Source organism: Capsella rubella, unplaced genomic scaffold (genome assembly GCF_000375325.1).
Source record: "Capsella rubella cultivar Monte Gargano unplaced genomic scaffold, Caprub1_0 scaffold_6, whole genome shotgun sequence".
Classification (NCBI taxonomy): domain Eukaryota; kingdom Viridiplantae; phylum Streptophyta; class Magnoliopsida; order Brassicales; family Brassicaceae; genus Capsella; species Capsella rubella.
The window spans coordinates 436,251-451,531 of NW_006238918.1; the positions used below are offsets into that span (position 1 = coordinate 436,251).

At 37.6% G+C, this 15,281-nt stretch overlaps 4 protein-coding genes and 1 non-coding gene across 6 annotated transcripts; 2 read left to right on the forward strand and 3 right to left on the reverse strand.

Moving 5' to 3' along the window:
* Window positions 1–2,166: 2,166 nt before the first annotated feature.
* Window positions 2,167–5,689, forward strand: LOC17881518 (kinesin-like protein KIN-10B). 2 transcript variants are annotated; one of them, XM_006289818.2, is made up of 12 exons: window positions 2,169–2,422; window positions 2,520–2,688; window positions 3,085–3,460; window positions 3,543–3,748; window positions 3,858–4,159; window positions 4,236–4,299; window positions 4,423–4,522; window positions 4,602–4,819; window positions 4,902–4,948; window positions 5,036–5,057; window positions 5,160–5,222; window positions 5,315–5,689. In XM_006289818.2, the coding sequence occupies exons 1-12, from the start codon at window positions 2,226–2,228 to the stop codon at window positions 5,426–5,428; spliced, it is 1,878 nt and encodes a 625-aa protein (XP_006289880.1). In that variant the 5' UTR covers window positions 2,169–2,225; the 3' UTR covers window positions 5,429–5,689. The 2 variants fall into 2 exon arrangements, with proteins under 2 accessions (XP_023636289.1, XP_006289880.1); XM_023780521.1 differs by lacking the exons at window positions 5,036–5,057; window positions 5,160–5,222; window positions 5,315–5,689 and having other exon boundaries at window positions 2,167–2,422; window positions 4,902–4,952.
* LOC17884478 (metallothionein-like protein 2B) lies at window positions 5,597–6,344 on the reverse strand. The gene is made up of 2 exons (XM_006288932.2): window positions 6,196–6,344; window positions 5,597–5,997 (listed from the first exon to the last, which is right to left on the reverse strand). Exons 1-2 carry the CDS (start codon window positions 6,258–6,260, stop codon window positions 5,829–5,831), a joined length of 234 nt encoding a protein of 77 aa, XP_006288994.1. The 5' UTR covers window positions 6,261–6,344; the 3' UTR covers window positions 5,597–5,828.
* A 1,042-nt stretch (window positions 6,345–7,386) lies between these two features.
* Window positions 7,387–7,459, reverse strand: TRNAK-CUU. Its single transcript has one exon. It is a non-coding gene; the product is annotated as a tRNA-Lys (tRNA).
* Window positions 7,460–7,600: 141 nt separating this feature from the next.
* Window positions 7,601–11,269, reverse strand: LOC17883766. The gene is made up of 5 exons (XM_006287004.2): window positions 11,182–11,269; window positions 10,577–10,795; window positions 10,226–10,314; window positions 8,421–10,116; window positions 7,601–8,322 (listed from the first exon to the last, which is right to left on the reverse strand). Exons 2-5 carry the CDS (start codon window positions 10,731–10,733, stop codon window positions 7,727–7,729), a joined length of 2,538 nt encoding a protein of 845 aa, XP_006287066.1. The 5' UTR covers window positions 10,734–10,795; window positions 11,182–11,269; the 3' UTR covers window positions 7,601–7,726.
* A 1,116-nt stretch (window positions 11,270–12,385) lies between these two features.
* LOC17882587 (probable protein phosphatase 2C 66) lies at window positions 12,386–15,000 on the forward strand. The gene is made up of 4 exons (XM_006287133.2): window positions 12,386–14,113; window positions 14,189–14,302; window positions 14,410–14,674; window positions 14,779–15,000. The coding sequence occupies exons 1-4, from the start codon at window positions 12,545–12,547 to the stop codon at window positions 14,892–14,894; spliced, it is 2,064 nt and encodes a 687-aa protein (XP_006287195.1). The 5' UTR covers window positions 12,386–12,544; the 3' UTR covers window positions 14,895–15,000.
* The last annotated feature ends 281 nt before the right edge of the window (window positions 15,001–15,281 follow it).

The following is a 15,281-nucleotide window of genomic DNA, read 5'->3' on the forward strand; positions in this document are numbered from 1 at the left end:
AGATAATATAACAGTGAAGGGTTTATGCTTTGTTAAATTTATGTGACTGGCTTTTATACTATTTCTCCAAATTAAAAACCGAGAACAATGAGTTTCAATCGCGGTTTGATCAAACAGCCGGTTATCTTAAAAACCAAACTAGAACCGTAAATGGCAACAAAAGAGCAGAATGGGTTTTAACGGACGTTAAAAGTAGAAGAAGGGTTAACGTTGGAAACAAAAGTTGTAAATCTCAAACGGCACTATTTAGCTAATGCGTTGACCATTCGTTCACGTCGGCAATGCAGAGGTTCCCGATGATTTTTGGACCGTCGGGTCCATTAGGCAACACCACTCATCCTGCAGCCTGCAGGCGAGAGCCGTCGATGTATATGATATGTCGATAACAAAGCTCAAAAGGCCGATACAAATTCTATTAAACAACCTTTTAATAAATTGAAATGCGTTTTTAATAGAAGATGATGTTACAAAATGGGAAGTGAAGATAGCGAACAAGAGACAACGCAGCACAGATGAAGATGGCAAATAAACTGGTGGTGATGACATTTAATACATGGAACAACAGTAAGAACAAAATGTCATGTCGTGCCATTTAAAAACCACTTTGAGTGGACAACGGTCTTTTTTATGACGATGGCAGAATGGTCTATGTTGGGAAGAATATGAATGTTCGACCTATAAGTCATTACAATATGACCGACCATGTTTCAGCATATATTGGTCGGTCTCCTCCTAGCAAACAATCAACATGGAGAGTGGTGCAGCAGTCATCACACGCATAGAAGAATCCACGGCCTTTTCTTGAGTATATTAATTTCCTTTCACATACCTCTTTCCCTTCCCGAAATGTGAGGAAATGTGTGTCATGCTTGTACTTTGCCTTGTATGGTAAGGTAGCACACCTGAAACATATAACATACTTGCATTCAATGGAATTCAGTTTCCATCACCATCTTCTTTGGCTTATTTGACATGTCGACGATTATTTTTTCATCTGGCTTTAAGGCTAAGAATAAGGGATGATCGTGGCCTTGATCAAATAAAAATGATGCGTAGTCTCGCTGACTCTCGCATGTTCGTTCTATCAGACAAATCGGTTAATAAATGTATACACTTGTCAAACAAAAAAAAAAAAGTTGCAATTAGCTTAGCTTATCTCTCACAGCATCCTTTAGTGGGCTTTTCATAAACTAAAAGCCCTATTAGATTTAGTTGGGCTGTCATTATGATGAGGAAAAATACAAAAGTTAAAACCGGACATTTAGTTGTGTAGGGGAGTCGGTCAGTTTAAATTAATCCCAATTAATTACGTTCGGAAATTTCCTTTTTTTCCTCAAGGAGTAAGCAGTTTACCTAAAATTAATGCAAAGTGAATTTCCTTTTATTTTTTTTCATAATTTGTAGCCGTTTGTGATTTTCCTTTCTTTTTTCTAACGTTTCAGTAATTTCCTTTTTTATAAGGTTCAGTTATTTCCTTTTTTTGTTCGCAATTAGTCAAACAGTAAACAGCTTAAAAGTAGCGCAAGTTAATTTTCCATTTTTTCATAAGGTAACCGTTTGTGAATTTTCCATTTTTTCATAAGGTAACTCTTTGGTATTTATAAACATGAAAAATAAGAAACAACAACAACATGTTTTCGCATAAAAAGACGAAAGTTACACTTTTTCCGTTTAAGAGTGAATATAATATATTTCCATCTAGTCTTTATAAATACCAAAGAGTCATCTTCATTATCATACATCTCTCTTTGTCTTTGCAATCATAGCTACGCTTTTCTTCCTTGTTGTTTGAAATGGCGCAATTGTATTCTTCCGTGAAACCCACGCCAATGTTGAAAGATGAGCTGGACATTGTGATGCCTACGATTCGAAACCTGGACTTCCTTGAAATGGTATTCGGTAGTGGATTGAAATGGTATTCGGGAACACTGGACAGGAATTTAGTATTTAACGGACGTTAACTGCAATTGAGGACAATTGTATATTTTTTTATAGGCTTTTGATTAGAGCCGTCCGATCTTCGAAGATTAGAGCATAAAGTGGGCCCAAAATAGGCCCAAAGTACTAAAAAGTCAAAAGGAAAAATTAAAAAACAAATAAAAAGGCCTTTGTTTGAACATATCGAATTCAAAATCTTTACCAACGGATCACTGACTCACTCATTACTCTTTATCTCAAATTTTGAAACTGACTTATCTCACATCTTTTCTCAATAACATACAGAGATGGATTCGAAAACCCCGGCGAAAACTAAAGTGTTGGATTCGTCTTCGAATTCAAAGGTCAGGGTCGTTCTCAGGGTTCGTCCCTTTCTTCCCCGGGAGATTCCCGACGAGAGTGGTGACGGACGATCCTGCGTTTCCGTTATCGACGGCGATGACTCCAGCGAAGTGGCAGTTTACCTCAAAGATCCAGATAGCTGGTAATCGTCTTTTTGTTTCCTTTTTCCTTTTCGTCAATTTTTTATTCTCATTACTTAGAAATTTGAATATGGATTCGGTGTATTTTTTGTTGAGCAGTCGAAACGAAAGCTATCAGCTGGATGCGTTTTACGGGAGAGATGATGATAATGTGAAGCAGATCTTTGATAAGGAAGTAAGCCCTTTGATTCCTGGTATCTTTCACGGTTTCAACGCTACTGTGCTTGCTTATGGAGCCACCGGAAGCGGAAAGACGTTTACGATGCAGGTCGGTTATGCTATATAAATTTTCACAATTTTGGAGTTTGGGTGGATATCGAAATTGGATTTCTCCGTTGCTTCTCTCTAGTCTGTGTTTAAATTGTGTTGAAAAAGGCGAGGTTTTGACAAGTGTTGTTTGATGGTAGAGGAAAGGATTAGGTATATTGAGAGATTTTTAGTGATTTATATCTGGATTAGGGTATGTTGGATTACTTAGCTTCTGATTGATTTTCTAAAACTCTTTTTTTTTTGTGAGATTTTATCATAACCAGTATAATGTTGAGCTGTGAAATGGCTTTAGCAGACATTCATAGCTCTTTCCTACTTTGGGATTTTCTGCAAATTGCTTCCTCATAAGTCATAATGGTTACATGAGCTCTTTTTGCTTGCATTTGATTATCAGGGATTCGATGAGCTACCTGGTTTGATGCCATTGACCATGTCCACCATTCTGTCTTTGTGCGAGAAGACAGGGAGTAAAGCAGAGATTTCATATTATGAAGTTTACATGGACAGATGTTGGGATCTCCTAGAAGTTAAAGCAAACGAGATTGCTATCTGGGATGACAAAGATGGACAAGTTCATCTTAAGGGACTTTCTAGTGTCCCTGTTAACTCCATGTCTGAGTTTCAAGACGCATACTTGTGTGGCGTTCAGCGGAGGAAAGTTGCACACACTGGTTTAAATGATGTCTCTAGTAGAAGCCATGGAGTGCTTGTGATCTCAGTAACCTCAGAAGGGCTTGCCACTGGAAAAATCAATCTGATTGATCTGGCAGGTTATGTTTTTACCACTTTTGAAGTGTTTGAACACATTAGATGTTCTTTGCAGTATTAACAAAAACTCCTTGGCTTATGCAGGTAACGAAGACAATAGAAGGACAGGCAATGAGGGAATCCGTCTACAAGAGAGTGCCAAAATTAATCAGTCATTATTTGCATTGTCCAATGTGGTTTATGCACTGAATAATAACCTACCAAGAGTGCCTTACAGGGAAAGCAAATTGACTAGAATACTGCAGGATTCACTTGGTGGAACAAGTAGGGCTCTCATGGTCGCATGTCTGGTAGGAAGATGAAGAATTATCTTAAGTATGATTCATTGCTTTGATCAGGATATGTATCCTAAGTGACTAATGTGATCAATTTATTTGTTTGTTTTGTTTTGTTGTTTAGAATCCTGGAGAATACCAAGAATCTCTTCGCACTGTTAGCTTGGCTGCAAGGTCAAGGCACATCTCAAACAATGTTTCTTTGAATCTCAAGGCAGAGACCCCCAAGGTTAAGGTAGATATGGAAGCAAAGCTGCAAGCTTGGCTTGAATCAAAAGGCAAGACGAAAAGCACGCATAGAATGATGGCAATACGTTCTCCCCTGTCAAGTACAAATCAAACTTCAATTTATCATAGCTCGGTCAAGAAATCCGTCTGTCATAGATCAGCCATTGCAGGTGCTACATTTGCTGGCACAGGACAGAGGTAACCCTTCGAATGATTCAGTTCTTAATTGTTCTACATCCTACAACCACTTACCTCATACTTTATTCATGTGCAGGGATGCATTTGTTACCGCAAGGAACTTATTTGGTGAGGAAACTCTTGCTGCTTCACATTTATGGGTACGCTCTTCTGCTTTCATTAAGCAAAAACATCGATATAACCTCATTTTCCATGTATGATATGTTATACTCCACCTACAAAATAGGAAGAGTTATAAGTGATTGAGTTCTTTGAACATCCAGGAACCTATACAGAACCTGCAGTTAGATTCTCTAAACAAAGAAGATGAGAGAAACTCATCTGGCGAAGAGAATCTATTGGTATTAGAAGCAAGCTTGAAAGGTTTGCGTTCTTGTGCTCCTTATTTTTAAAAAAATTGACATCTTCTTTTTCTCATCACCTTGGTGTGCGTTTATTCTAGATAACCCATTGGACCTCGAGAAGAAATATACTGAGCTGAGTCCTCTTCGTGAAGCTCTGTCTCAGATAGACTCCAATGCAAAACCAAAATTAACAGATGGAAGCTCTCCTACTCTGAAGCCAATGACCCCAAAAACACCTTTTCTTTCCGCAAACCCTGAAAATAGGCAGAGGGAAGGCACTTGCCAGAAGTTCAATGCGTGGAGCACTAATTTAAAGGTATCATCATTTCTTAAAACATGGTTTAGGTTAAAAAGAACTTGAAATCTGATCTTTCTGCGAATTTTTTTTCTTTTCACAGACGTCTCTCATGAATGAGTACATTCACTTCTTGAACACAGCCAACAGGTAATAATAATAGCCTCCAGTTTCATCTGCTTGCCTAACACTTAGATCACACTAACTTCATTTATTTATTCATTCTTGAACACACAGAGAAGAGCTAATGGAGTTAAAGGTACTTTTGTGAACCTTGCAAGCAGCAAAATATATTTTAAAAATCTCTGCTTCCATTATTGGTTTCACTAAAACAGAACTCTGTTTCAAACTTTTTTCTCAGGGAATTGGAGATAAGATGGCTGACTACATTACTGAACTCAGAGAATCAAGCCCTTTAAAAGCGGTAATACATTCATTCATTCTTCTCCCCCTCAATCTTCTCGGGAAAGCTTAACCTATCTTCATCTACTAACCAAATGTCTGAATTTTCAACAGCTTACTGATTTAGAGAAGATCGGTTTCACCTCAAGACAGGTACATAACTTGTTCAAAAGAGCCACTGAAGGAATCCTTGAAAAGCCAGTTTCTTCTGCTTCAACAACACCTTAGTTGTTTGTCTCTAGCAACAAGAGCTTGTGTATTGTATTTGTATGTGGAGTAATTTCATTATTGTCTGATCTTGTTTGTTAAGCTTTGTAACCAGAGACATGGGCTTGATCTTAAACGTGTACCGAGGGAGAAAGAAGCAAACTTTAAAGTTTCTCACTGAAACTTAACTCAAATACAAACCCATAACAGTTCTGGTTTATAAAGTCACATTGATAAAACTTACAGAGATATCTTAATGACCAAACCAGAAGACACACAAAAGACGAAGAAGAAAGAAAGACCAACGTTCTCCGGTAAAACTACCGGCGAAATAAGCCATTATTACACATAACGAAACCTAACATAACATTAGGGTTATTACAGACAAGACACTGGGTTTAGGGTTCATGGGAGGAGTTGTTCATTTGCAGGTGCAAGGGTTGCACTTGCAGTCAGATCCGCACTTGCAGGCATCGTTCTCGGCGACGAAAGTCTCGCCGGAAGCCTCGTACTGAGAGCTCATGGCCGGAGCAACGCCGAGGACAAGCGTCTCGGTGGTGGTGCTCTCCAAGTCTGGGTACATTTTGCAACTGTACAAATCCAAAAACAAAAAACAGCGATCGTGTGTCAGATTAACCAAAATTTAGAATTATGTGATCTAGGAGCAAAAAAAAATTGTAAAAATAAATAAATAAAGGTCTCGAGACAAAAACAGAATTTCTCGAGAATTTCCGAGAAAATTAACAGAAAGAAGAGAAAAACGTGAGAGACGAGAAAATATTAATTACCCTCCGCAACCATTGCCGCATTTGCAGCCAGATCCGCAACCACAGTTTCCACCACAGCAAGACATGTTTCTCTAGAAAATTCGAAAAGATCTCAGAAAATTGATGAAGATGATTTTTATAATTTAACAACTCAAAATCAGTGAATGAAACTTATGAGAGGAAGAGCTTCAATATTTATAGGCAAAGTTAGGATTTTATGGACCGTCCACGTGTCAAATATCTTAGTCCACTCTTATCACCTCCCCTAAATAATCGTTCTTCAAAGCTTCAATTTTACCCCTTTTTCCACTAAAACAGACAAATGAAATTTAGAGTATGGAGAAATTTTGTAAAAATAAAGCTGTTTACATAAAAATCTGACAAAATCTTTGACTTTCACTACTTTTACAATTAGGAAAATTATTAATTTCAATGACCAAAACAATCTACTAAAACCTTTTTATTTTATTATAAATTTTACTTTATTCATCTTCTATCTACCAAAACTTAAAAATAAATTACAATTGTTTAATCTATTTCCATATAACAGTTTTAACATATAAATTTTCTTTTGTCCATAAACCATTTATCCTTAATTATCTTTTTGACCAACATAAATAAATAATAATGAGAGATTAGTTTAGGATTTAGATAAATGCATCACTTCACTTTGGTTTATCCAATTGGAAAGAAAGAAAAACAAATTGTTGTTGATAAAGTAAAGTAGTGTTACAAAGTTTGGCTTCAATGACTTTTGTAAAAAGGGTGAAGTGAGAGTACAGAGAAAAAGATGAATCAACTTGAGAGATGATGGATGGGTTCTCTCTCTCAATGTAAAAAAAAAAAAGTGGGTCTATTATTAACCTTGTCCGTTCTATGTGGGTTTTCGAATCGAATCTCTCCTTTCTCTCATACGTCTCCAAATATTAAAAAGTAATGTTGAAAATAGGAGAACCATCCATATGGGAATCATGCAGTGTGTCGATAAGTCTTGTTCTATTAAAAGCAAAAAAAGAGTATCTATCTCTTATTTGAACGGATTGTCTTTTCTTTCTCGTGTGTGAGTTAAAGAACTTACGTAAAGAATACAAAAAAAAAAAAAAAAAAAAAAGAGATGATACTAATGTAGTAGTTTCGGGGTTTACACGTCGCCAAGACCTACAATGAACACTTGTAATTGAAAATTCTAAAATTGCTTTAGAAAAAAAGAAGCGCCCACCGTGGGGCTCGAACCCACGACCACAAGGTTAAGAGCCTTGCGCTCTACCAACTGAGCTAGACGGGCTTTTGTTTACTACTCCTACAAAACAATTATTTATCCCGGAGTTTTTCACACTGACCTGAAAAATTGTTCTGTTATCAAAACTATGCATACTCCAGAAAAAAAAATTAAATCCTCACTCATGTTAACACATGGTTTTCCCTAAAATCTCTTTTACACCAAATTTTATCACAAACAACAACAAAAACCAATCTTTCTCGTTTATGTACCTTAAAATCCAAGCAAAACAAGACCCCAAAAAAAGGAAGAAATGAGTTCTTGAAATGCTTCTTAACCTGATACAAGCAATTCCTCTAGAAGCTCTTCGAAGATCAAATCTTCAACTTCAATCCCAACACATTCACTCTCGAACTGCAAATCCATCCAACCTTCGTCTCTCGACAAATCCCTACTCATAACTTTATCAAACGATTCTTGTTCGCAGTCTGGCTTGTACCGCAAGTAACAACTTATTCTAACCCAAACCTCCTTCAAAACGCTATAGCCCACCGGCATTGGATGTATCTTACATAGGGACGATAACGGTTTGGGACAATAATGGTAAGACCTTTCGTATATTTCTATTAGCACCTCGTTGATTAGGTCGAAGAGAAGCAAGTGGTTGCAGTTACCGCCTTCTTCTTCGTTTCTTGAACACTCTGGATCTTGGAACATACATCCTGAGGTTGTTGTCACTTCTTCGTAGGCTAATGGATCTAGCGGCTGGTAATCTAATTGCCACATTGAGAGAGATTCTGGTGCATTGAAACCTGAGATCTCGAGAATGTCTCTTACATAGTTGAACTTAACTTTATCTTGTGCATCTATATTGAGGACTTCGTCTAATTGTTTGCTTGTTGAGACATTCTCTGTGTCTGCATCTTTCTCTGTACACACCCGAACAAGAAAGAATATATTTTGTCAATTTCATCCAAAAAAACATTTGATAGGGAGTAATGATTGAATGTTAAAGATATATACATACCTCGAGAGATGTCAAGTACAGAAGGATACTCATCAAAAACAACTGTAGAAACATTATCAGGGCTTTCTTCTGATGATTCTTTTAAGGATCTTGTTTCGGGTTCAGAGTCCTCAAGCGTAGATATTTCTAGTTCTCTTTCTTGTTCTATCTCGATCGTTAAAGTAGGATTTTCAAGAGTTTGTTCAAGATTATCCTCAGCAGCATCTAGTGTTTGTTCAAGAGTTTCATGTTCAGAAGACTCAGAGTGATCTTCTGACATCTCTGAAATGTTTCCCAAGCCATCTTGTTCTTCCTCGATTGGTTGGACTGGAAGGTCATCAATCTTCAAAGCATAAGATTTCATTTCAGGTAATGAGAGTATCCTTCCCAAGAATTTAGGAGCTCTATTAGAAGGTAACGCGGATTCCTCAGACTCTACTTTTGATTTCTCTGAATTGTTATTACTGTTCTTCCCTTCTCTTTGGAAGCTACACTCATACAGCTGAAGGTATCTGTCAAGCGATCCACAGAGAGACGAAGTTCTTCTTATTTGCTTCAGTTTCGCGCCTTCTGCTTTGTTGTTGTTCTTAGTTGCAGAGTTTCCTTTCAATTGTGCGAAAATGTCGTGTCTCAAATCTTTCGAAAAACCATACTTTCGAGGTACTTTGTCTAAAACAGCATCCATAGTGATACGGTGCTTCTCGTTCTTGTTCTCGTGAATCACATGTTTTATCTTCTGCCTTAGATCCTTGAAACGTTTGATCACCACTTGGTTCTTACCTCGCTTCCTTGCATAACCAGAGGCAGATGAATCTTCATCAACCAGTTTCGACATTGATTCATTCAAGTTCTGAATCCCATCAGCTCTGCTTTCTGCAGCTATGGAAGGAGATGTTGGTTTTTTATCTAAATCTCCCACCGAGTCAAACCCATTATTATGATCCTCTCTGTTTCTACCATGAGTAGGAAAGGATCCGGCTTTAGTCATTGTTTTGGAGCTAAAAGCTTGTTGACTCTGGAAATGCCGGGCTAGAGGAGAACCTGGATCCTGCAAAACTTTTAACAAGAAGTTTCTATTCATGTGTATCAGATTGAGAGCATCAAGGCAAGCTTTTGAACGTCTAGGTGACGTATCATCCTCATTCTCTGAGAAGTCCTTGGTGTGTCTCATCTTTGGGTCAAACCAAGCATCTTCCTCGATGCTTTTCTCCTTATTCTTGGAATCTTTTTCATCAAAGTCTGATTTACTTCCATCAGTATCATCAACTGCAATGTTGTTCTCTACCCTAAAATCCTCATTGTCGCTGTTGCTTGATTCCTCAGACATGAGATAAAGCGGGTTCAACGAGCCAATGGCAGGTGAAATGCCAACCGTCTTGTTAAAGACTCGGTTACGATCATCGCTGTTTGATGACGAAGTCTTATCTGAAGATTCAAGCTCACTCAATGACTCCTTCTCTTTTGGCTTTGACTGGACAGGATAGGTAGAGCTACGGTGATGACGGCCTTTCCTCTTAGACTTGTCCTCTATTACAAGTGCCTTAATCAAAGCTTTCACAGACCTTTTGATTTCAGAATGTGTTTTCCTAGACCTCTCTTCTGAATTAAGTTTCTTCGACTTGTCCTCTGAATTGTGCTTCTTTTTTATTTTCTCCCCTGAGTTAGACTCTTTAGACTTTACTGTAGAACTAGGCTTCTTTGGTCTTTGCCCAGATTCCTGGAGGAATTAAACAGATGGATGTGAGAGAGTGAATAAGAATCTGCCTTTATGATTTAGGAGTGGCTTTGATACTAAACTGATGCATATTCAGTTTAGATCAACTTACTACATCGTCTGTTTTATCTTCCACCTTGCTCTTGGATAGGGGAATACCATCTGGTGATGGTATTGTGTTGTTTACTTCGTTTTTTGTTCCTGAAAGCAATAAGTAGAAAGCACGGAAATTGTTACATATATAAACAGTTGTAGGATAGGATCCTCATCATATAAGTATATGAAAATAAGGAGCTGAGAAGATGAAACAGAGCCATGACTTGAGCTTAATCAAATCCAATTTCAAGATTATAAAGTGTGTTTGTTCTCTTTTAAAAATTCATAACTGAGAAGACAAGACACTAAAAGGCACGAGAGCAGAAGAAAACGACATTAATAAAAGTGGTGAGAGACAATTAATTACCAGGAAGGTTTCTTCTACAGATGGGTCTTTTGTGAGGAAGACGTTTCTTGATGTAGCGCCAGTGGTTGTGTTTAAGGATGTCAAAAAGTCCCCACATGAATCCAGGGTGGTTTTGGATTGGGGAGCAAGTTACTTTGTGACGCAAGTTCTTCCCCATTGGTGTGAGTTGTGAAATCAAAACAAAATATAAAACTCACTCACGCTAAAATTTTACCAAACCTGAAATCAAAACATTAAGCGATAAAAAGACAGCAATCAATCTCCTGCAACAACGACAAATTTAAATTGTAAGGAAAAAAACAGAACAAGTTTCCCAAAAAGTATGAGCCTTTTATCTTTTATCCTTAAGGTGAGAGGTTTGAATTGACCTAGAATTTCCAAAAAAGCATCAACCTTTACATTACCCAGATTGTGAGTGTAGCATGAACCGATTAGGGTAATACATACATACATACATGTAAGTTTCAAATTGGAAGACAGGTCTGATCCAATCAAAAACGTTGTTAAGTTTATACGCAAGAGGCATGATCCCAAACACAAAAACAAAACGGCGTAACGTAAAATATAATTCACGAGATGAAGAAACGTGAGTTAAATGACGTTACCTTGTGGAGACATCTTTCTGGAAGGAGCATAATAATGTTCTTCTCGGTGGTCATAGCCATGGCGGGAGACAGAAAGAGAGAGAGGGGAAAGAGAAAAGGAGAAGAAAGCAGCAGAACCAAGCCGTGCGTAACATTAACTTTTCAGAATATTTGCCGTTTCTTGAATTTTTTTTATTATTCTTTATTTATTATATATTAAAAAACGAAAAAAGGAATAAACTCCCACATCTGATAACTATGTGGCCCAAAACTCCTATAGCTTATTACATTTAATGGCCCTTTTCAGATAGCTCCCCCATCAGATAATTATGTGGCCCAATACTTCATAAAGCCCATTAGAGTTCCGGCCTTTTTCAGATAGCTGCTAATTTTGCTTAGTTTATGAATCTCGAAATTATTCTTCTGTTTTAGATTAATTTCGTTATATTATGTGATTTATTTACGAGAAATGTCAAATTTTAAATTCGTAAAATATGGAGGATTTTCTTTTTTCTTTTAGGACGTAATGATAAACAAGTAACGTATTTTCCATTTTCCTTCCCAAAATGGGAATTTTTTTAGTATTTATGATTCAACACATTATCAAGTCATTTGACTTTTTGCCATTCTTAATACTTTAATAACTCTATTTTACTAATCGCTTACAAAACAACCACACTCTTCCTTCATAAAGTCAACTCCTTCGTACAAAAAACATCTTTTTTTTTTTTAAAGTGTTCTTTCGTGCATTACAATTTAGTTTTTATTTCTTTAATATTGCACGTTGGTTTAGTCAAACCAAATCGGATAGATAGAGAGCTTTCCCGATTCCCGAATAAGAATGTTAACAGAGAGGCTTTGAATTTATCTTTTGAGTTTGAAAAGAAAAATTTTAAGTGTGTTCCAACCTTACAAAAACCATACAGTATCTTTTTAATTTGGACTTGTTACAAAGACCTGAACCAAAACTGAAAATAAAGAAAATAAAGATGTTATCAAACACAAAATAACATCTGAACTAAAATCAAACTAATCTTATTTAAATTAGTAGAAAAGCTTTTTGGCTAAAAAGTATTTTATACTAGTATAATTTTACTAATTCCACTAAACCATTAGAATAACAAAATAAACCAATCCCTAATAAGAGAATAAACTTCTCAAAGTCAACTCTTCTCTTTTTCTCTCTCTCTTTCTCTCTCTATAACTTATGTATGTGACTCTGTCTCTTCTTCTTCTTCTTCAATCTTCATTTGGTTCCAACTTCATACATAAAAATTGAACCAAACTCATTCACACCATCTTCTCTTGTTCTATGAACGACACCATACCAATTCAAGTGGCTAGATAAAACGACTTCGTTTCAAATTTCAACTCTCTTCAACAAATGGGGAATGGTGTCACCACTTTGACCGGTTGCTGTACAGGAACCGTCGCCGGAGAAATTTCCCGGCGATACGACGTAGCTCTTGTTCACGATGGACTTGGCCACTCTTTTTGCTACATACGACCGGATCTCACCGGTGTAGTACTACCCTCTTCTTCGCCGGAGATTCCTCTCCAATCAGAACCTATTCTTGAAACCACCACCACCACCTTCCGTTCAATCTCCGGCGCCTCGGTCAGCGCGAATCCTTCTACGGCGCTCTCCGGAGCTTTGTCTTCGGATTCAGATTGTCAGTACAGCTCCGCCGTCTCCGCATCTGCATTCGAGAGCTCTGGTAATTTCGCCTCTCTCCCTCTCCAACCCGTGCCGCGTGGCGCCACGTGGCAATCCGGTCCGATTGCTAACGAAACGGGTCACGGGTCAGCTCCGTTTGAGCGACGGTTCTTATCGGGTCCGATCGAAAGCGGGTTGTATTCGGGTCCGATGGAGGCGACTAAGAATACGGAGAAAGAGAAACCGAAGAAGATGAGAAGAAAAGTAGCTTCATCGAAAAAACACAAATCGAAGAAGAACTTTCTCACATTCAAAACACTATTCACGAATCTAATCTCTAACAACAAACCTCGCTTGAAGAAGAGTGTGATCGAGCCGATCAACGGTTCTGATTCATCAGAGTCCGATCATCATCATGAACATGTGATCAGTTCCTCAAGAAGCCACGAAAACCCTAAATCTCATCTTGAAGGAGAAGGTAAAGAAGAAGATGAAAAACAGAGTGTTGACTCTGTTTTGGATGTTCAATGGGCTCAGGGGAAAGCAGGGGAGGATCGTGTACACGTGGTTGTATCGGAAGACAACGGATGGGTCTTTGTCGGAATCTACGACGGATTCAGTGGTCCAGATGCGCCGGATTATCTCCTCAACAATCTCTACACCGCCGTTCAAAAGGAGCTTAATGGGTTACTTTGGAACGACGAAAAGGTTAGGTCTTTAGGAGAAAACGGCGAGACGCAGATGAGAAAGTGTTCCGATGAAGAAGACTCCGATTCGGGGAAAGAGAATTGCCCTGTGGTAAACAGTGATGATGCAGTTGCTTCCGGTGCAAGAAACCAAGAGAAGAGTGTGAAATGGAGATGTGAATGGGAGAATAAGTCAAACAACAAGACCAAACCTGATACCAAATGTGATCAGAAAGGAACAAACTCGACGACAACAAACCATAAAGATGTTCTTAAAGCTCTTTTACAAGCGCTGAGGAAAACTGAAGAGGCCTATCTAGAGCTAGCTGATCAAATGGTCAAAGAGAATCCAGAATTGGCGTTGATGGGATCTTGTGTTCTCGTGACACTGATGAAAGGAGAAGATGTTTATGTGATGAATGTCGGGGATAGTCGAGCGGTTTTAGGCCGGAAACCTAATTTAGCCACCGGGAGGAAAAGGCAAAAAGAGTTGGAGAGAATTAAAGAAGACAGTTCATTAGAAGATCGAGAAATTTTGATGAATGGAGCCATGCGTAATACTTTGGTTCCTCTACAGCTTAACATGGAACATAGCACAAGAATTGAAGAGGTAAACAAAAGAATCACAAAGTTTCTGCGTTAATTGAAATGAGAAACTGATGGGTTTTGTGTTTTATGAGGACAGGAAGTGAGAAGAATCAAGAGGGAACATCCTGATGATGATAGTGCGGTAGAGAATGATAGAGTTAAAGGTTATCTTAAGGTCACTCGTGCATTTGGAGCTGGATTTCTCAAACAGGTAATAAGATCACTCAAGATTGTAAGCGTTAAATTTCATGTGTACTGATCCTCGTACCAAAAACTTAGTCTAACCTAATTGTGCTTAAATTGTTTTTGCCCGCACAGCCTAAATGGAACGATGCACTATTAGAGATGTTCAGGATAGACTACATTGGGACATCACCATACATCACATGTTCTCCATCACTGTGTCACCACAAGCTAACGTCACGTGACAAATTCCTAATCCTCTCTTCTGATGGATTGTATGAATACTTCTCTAACCAAGAAGCCATTTTCGAGGTTGAATCTTTCATCTCTGCTTTTCCTGAAGGCGATCCAGCTCAACACTTAATCCAAGAAGTCCTCCTTCGTGCTGCCAACAAATTTGGTAAGAAATTTAATATATATTTTTTCCTGATAAAAAAGAACCTAAACTTCGGTATTTTATAGTGTTGAGTTCTTATCTTTTGTTTTGTTTTGGGTTCATTTAAGGTATGGATTTTCATGAATTGTTGGAGATACCGCAAGGAGATCGTCGGAGGTATCACGATGATGTCTCTGTGATAGTGATCTCACTTGAAGGAAGAATATGGAGATCATCAATGTAAATATTATTGTTTCTTTTTTCTTTTTCCATGAATTTGAATCATTTGAAGAACTAATAACAATAACTCGGCTTGATTTTTTTCCGATTTAAAGTTTTTATTCTCCTAATTTTTTCATATGTTCTATCCTATATAATTTAGTGAAAATCTTTATACCTTTGACCTTTTGGGTTATATGGAGATTTACTCCTTGTATTTTGTATATTTATCATAAACCATTTATTAGTTTCTAGCACGTTAGAATGCAGAAGATCTTTAAAATGTCAATATTACTCGAAAAGATGTATATACTCTATAGTAAATTTTTGAACCAATCCACGAGTTGGACGATATTTAATTTTATACATGAACACATTTTTTTGGGGTGTCTTTATCAGAAAATACTTCCTC

Coding starts and splice junctions, on each gene's coding strand:
- LOC17883766 (XM_006287004.2), bottom strand. CDS start 10,733: ATGGGGAAGAACTTGCGTCACAAAGTAACTTGCTCCCCAATCCAAAAC. Junction 10,315..10,576: donor CTGTAGAAGAAACCTTCCTG/GTAATTAATTGT, acceptor TATTGCTTTCAG/GAACAAAAAACGAAGTAAAC. Junction 8,323..8,420: donor TGTACTTGACATCTCTCGAG/GTATGTATATAT, acceptor GGGTGTGTACAG/AGAAAGATGCAGACACAGAG.
- LOC17881518 (XM_006289818.2), top strand. CDS start 2,226: ATGGATTCGAAAACCCCGGCGAAAACTAAAGTGTTGGATTCGTCTTCG. Junction 4,300..4,422: donor TTGCTGCTTCACATTTATGG/GTACGCTCTTCT, acceptor TTGAACATCCAG/GAACCTATACAGAACCTGCA. Junction 4,949..5,035: donor TTCTTGAACACAGCCAACAG/GTAATAATAATA, acceptor TTGAACACACAG/AGAAGAGCTAATGGAGTTAA.
- LOC17884478 (XM_006288932.2), bottom strand. CDS start 6,260: ATGTCTTGCTGTGGTGGAAACTGTGGTTGCGGATCTGGCTGCAAATGC. Junction 5,998..6,195: donor TGCGGCAATGGTTGCGGAGG/GTAATTAATATT, acceptor GGATTTGTACAG/TTGCAAAATGTACCCAGACT.
- LOC17882587 (XM_006287133.2), top strand. CDS start 12,545: ATGGGGAATGGTGTCACCACTTTGACCGGTTGCTGTACAGGAACCGTC. Junction 14,303..14,409: donor GAGCTGGATTTCTCAAACAG/GTAATAAGATCA, acceptor TTGCCCGCACAG/CCTAAATGGAACGATGCACT. Junction 14,675..14,778: donor TCGTGCTGCCAACAAATTTG/GTAAGAAATTTA, acceptor GGTTCATTTAAG/GTATGGATTTTCATGAATTG.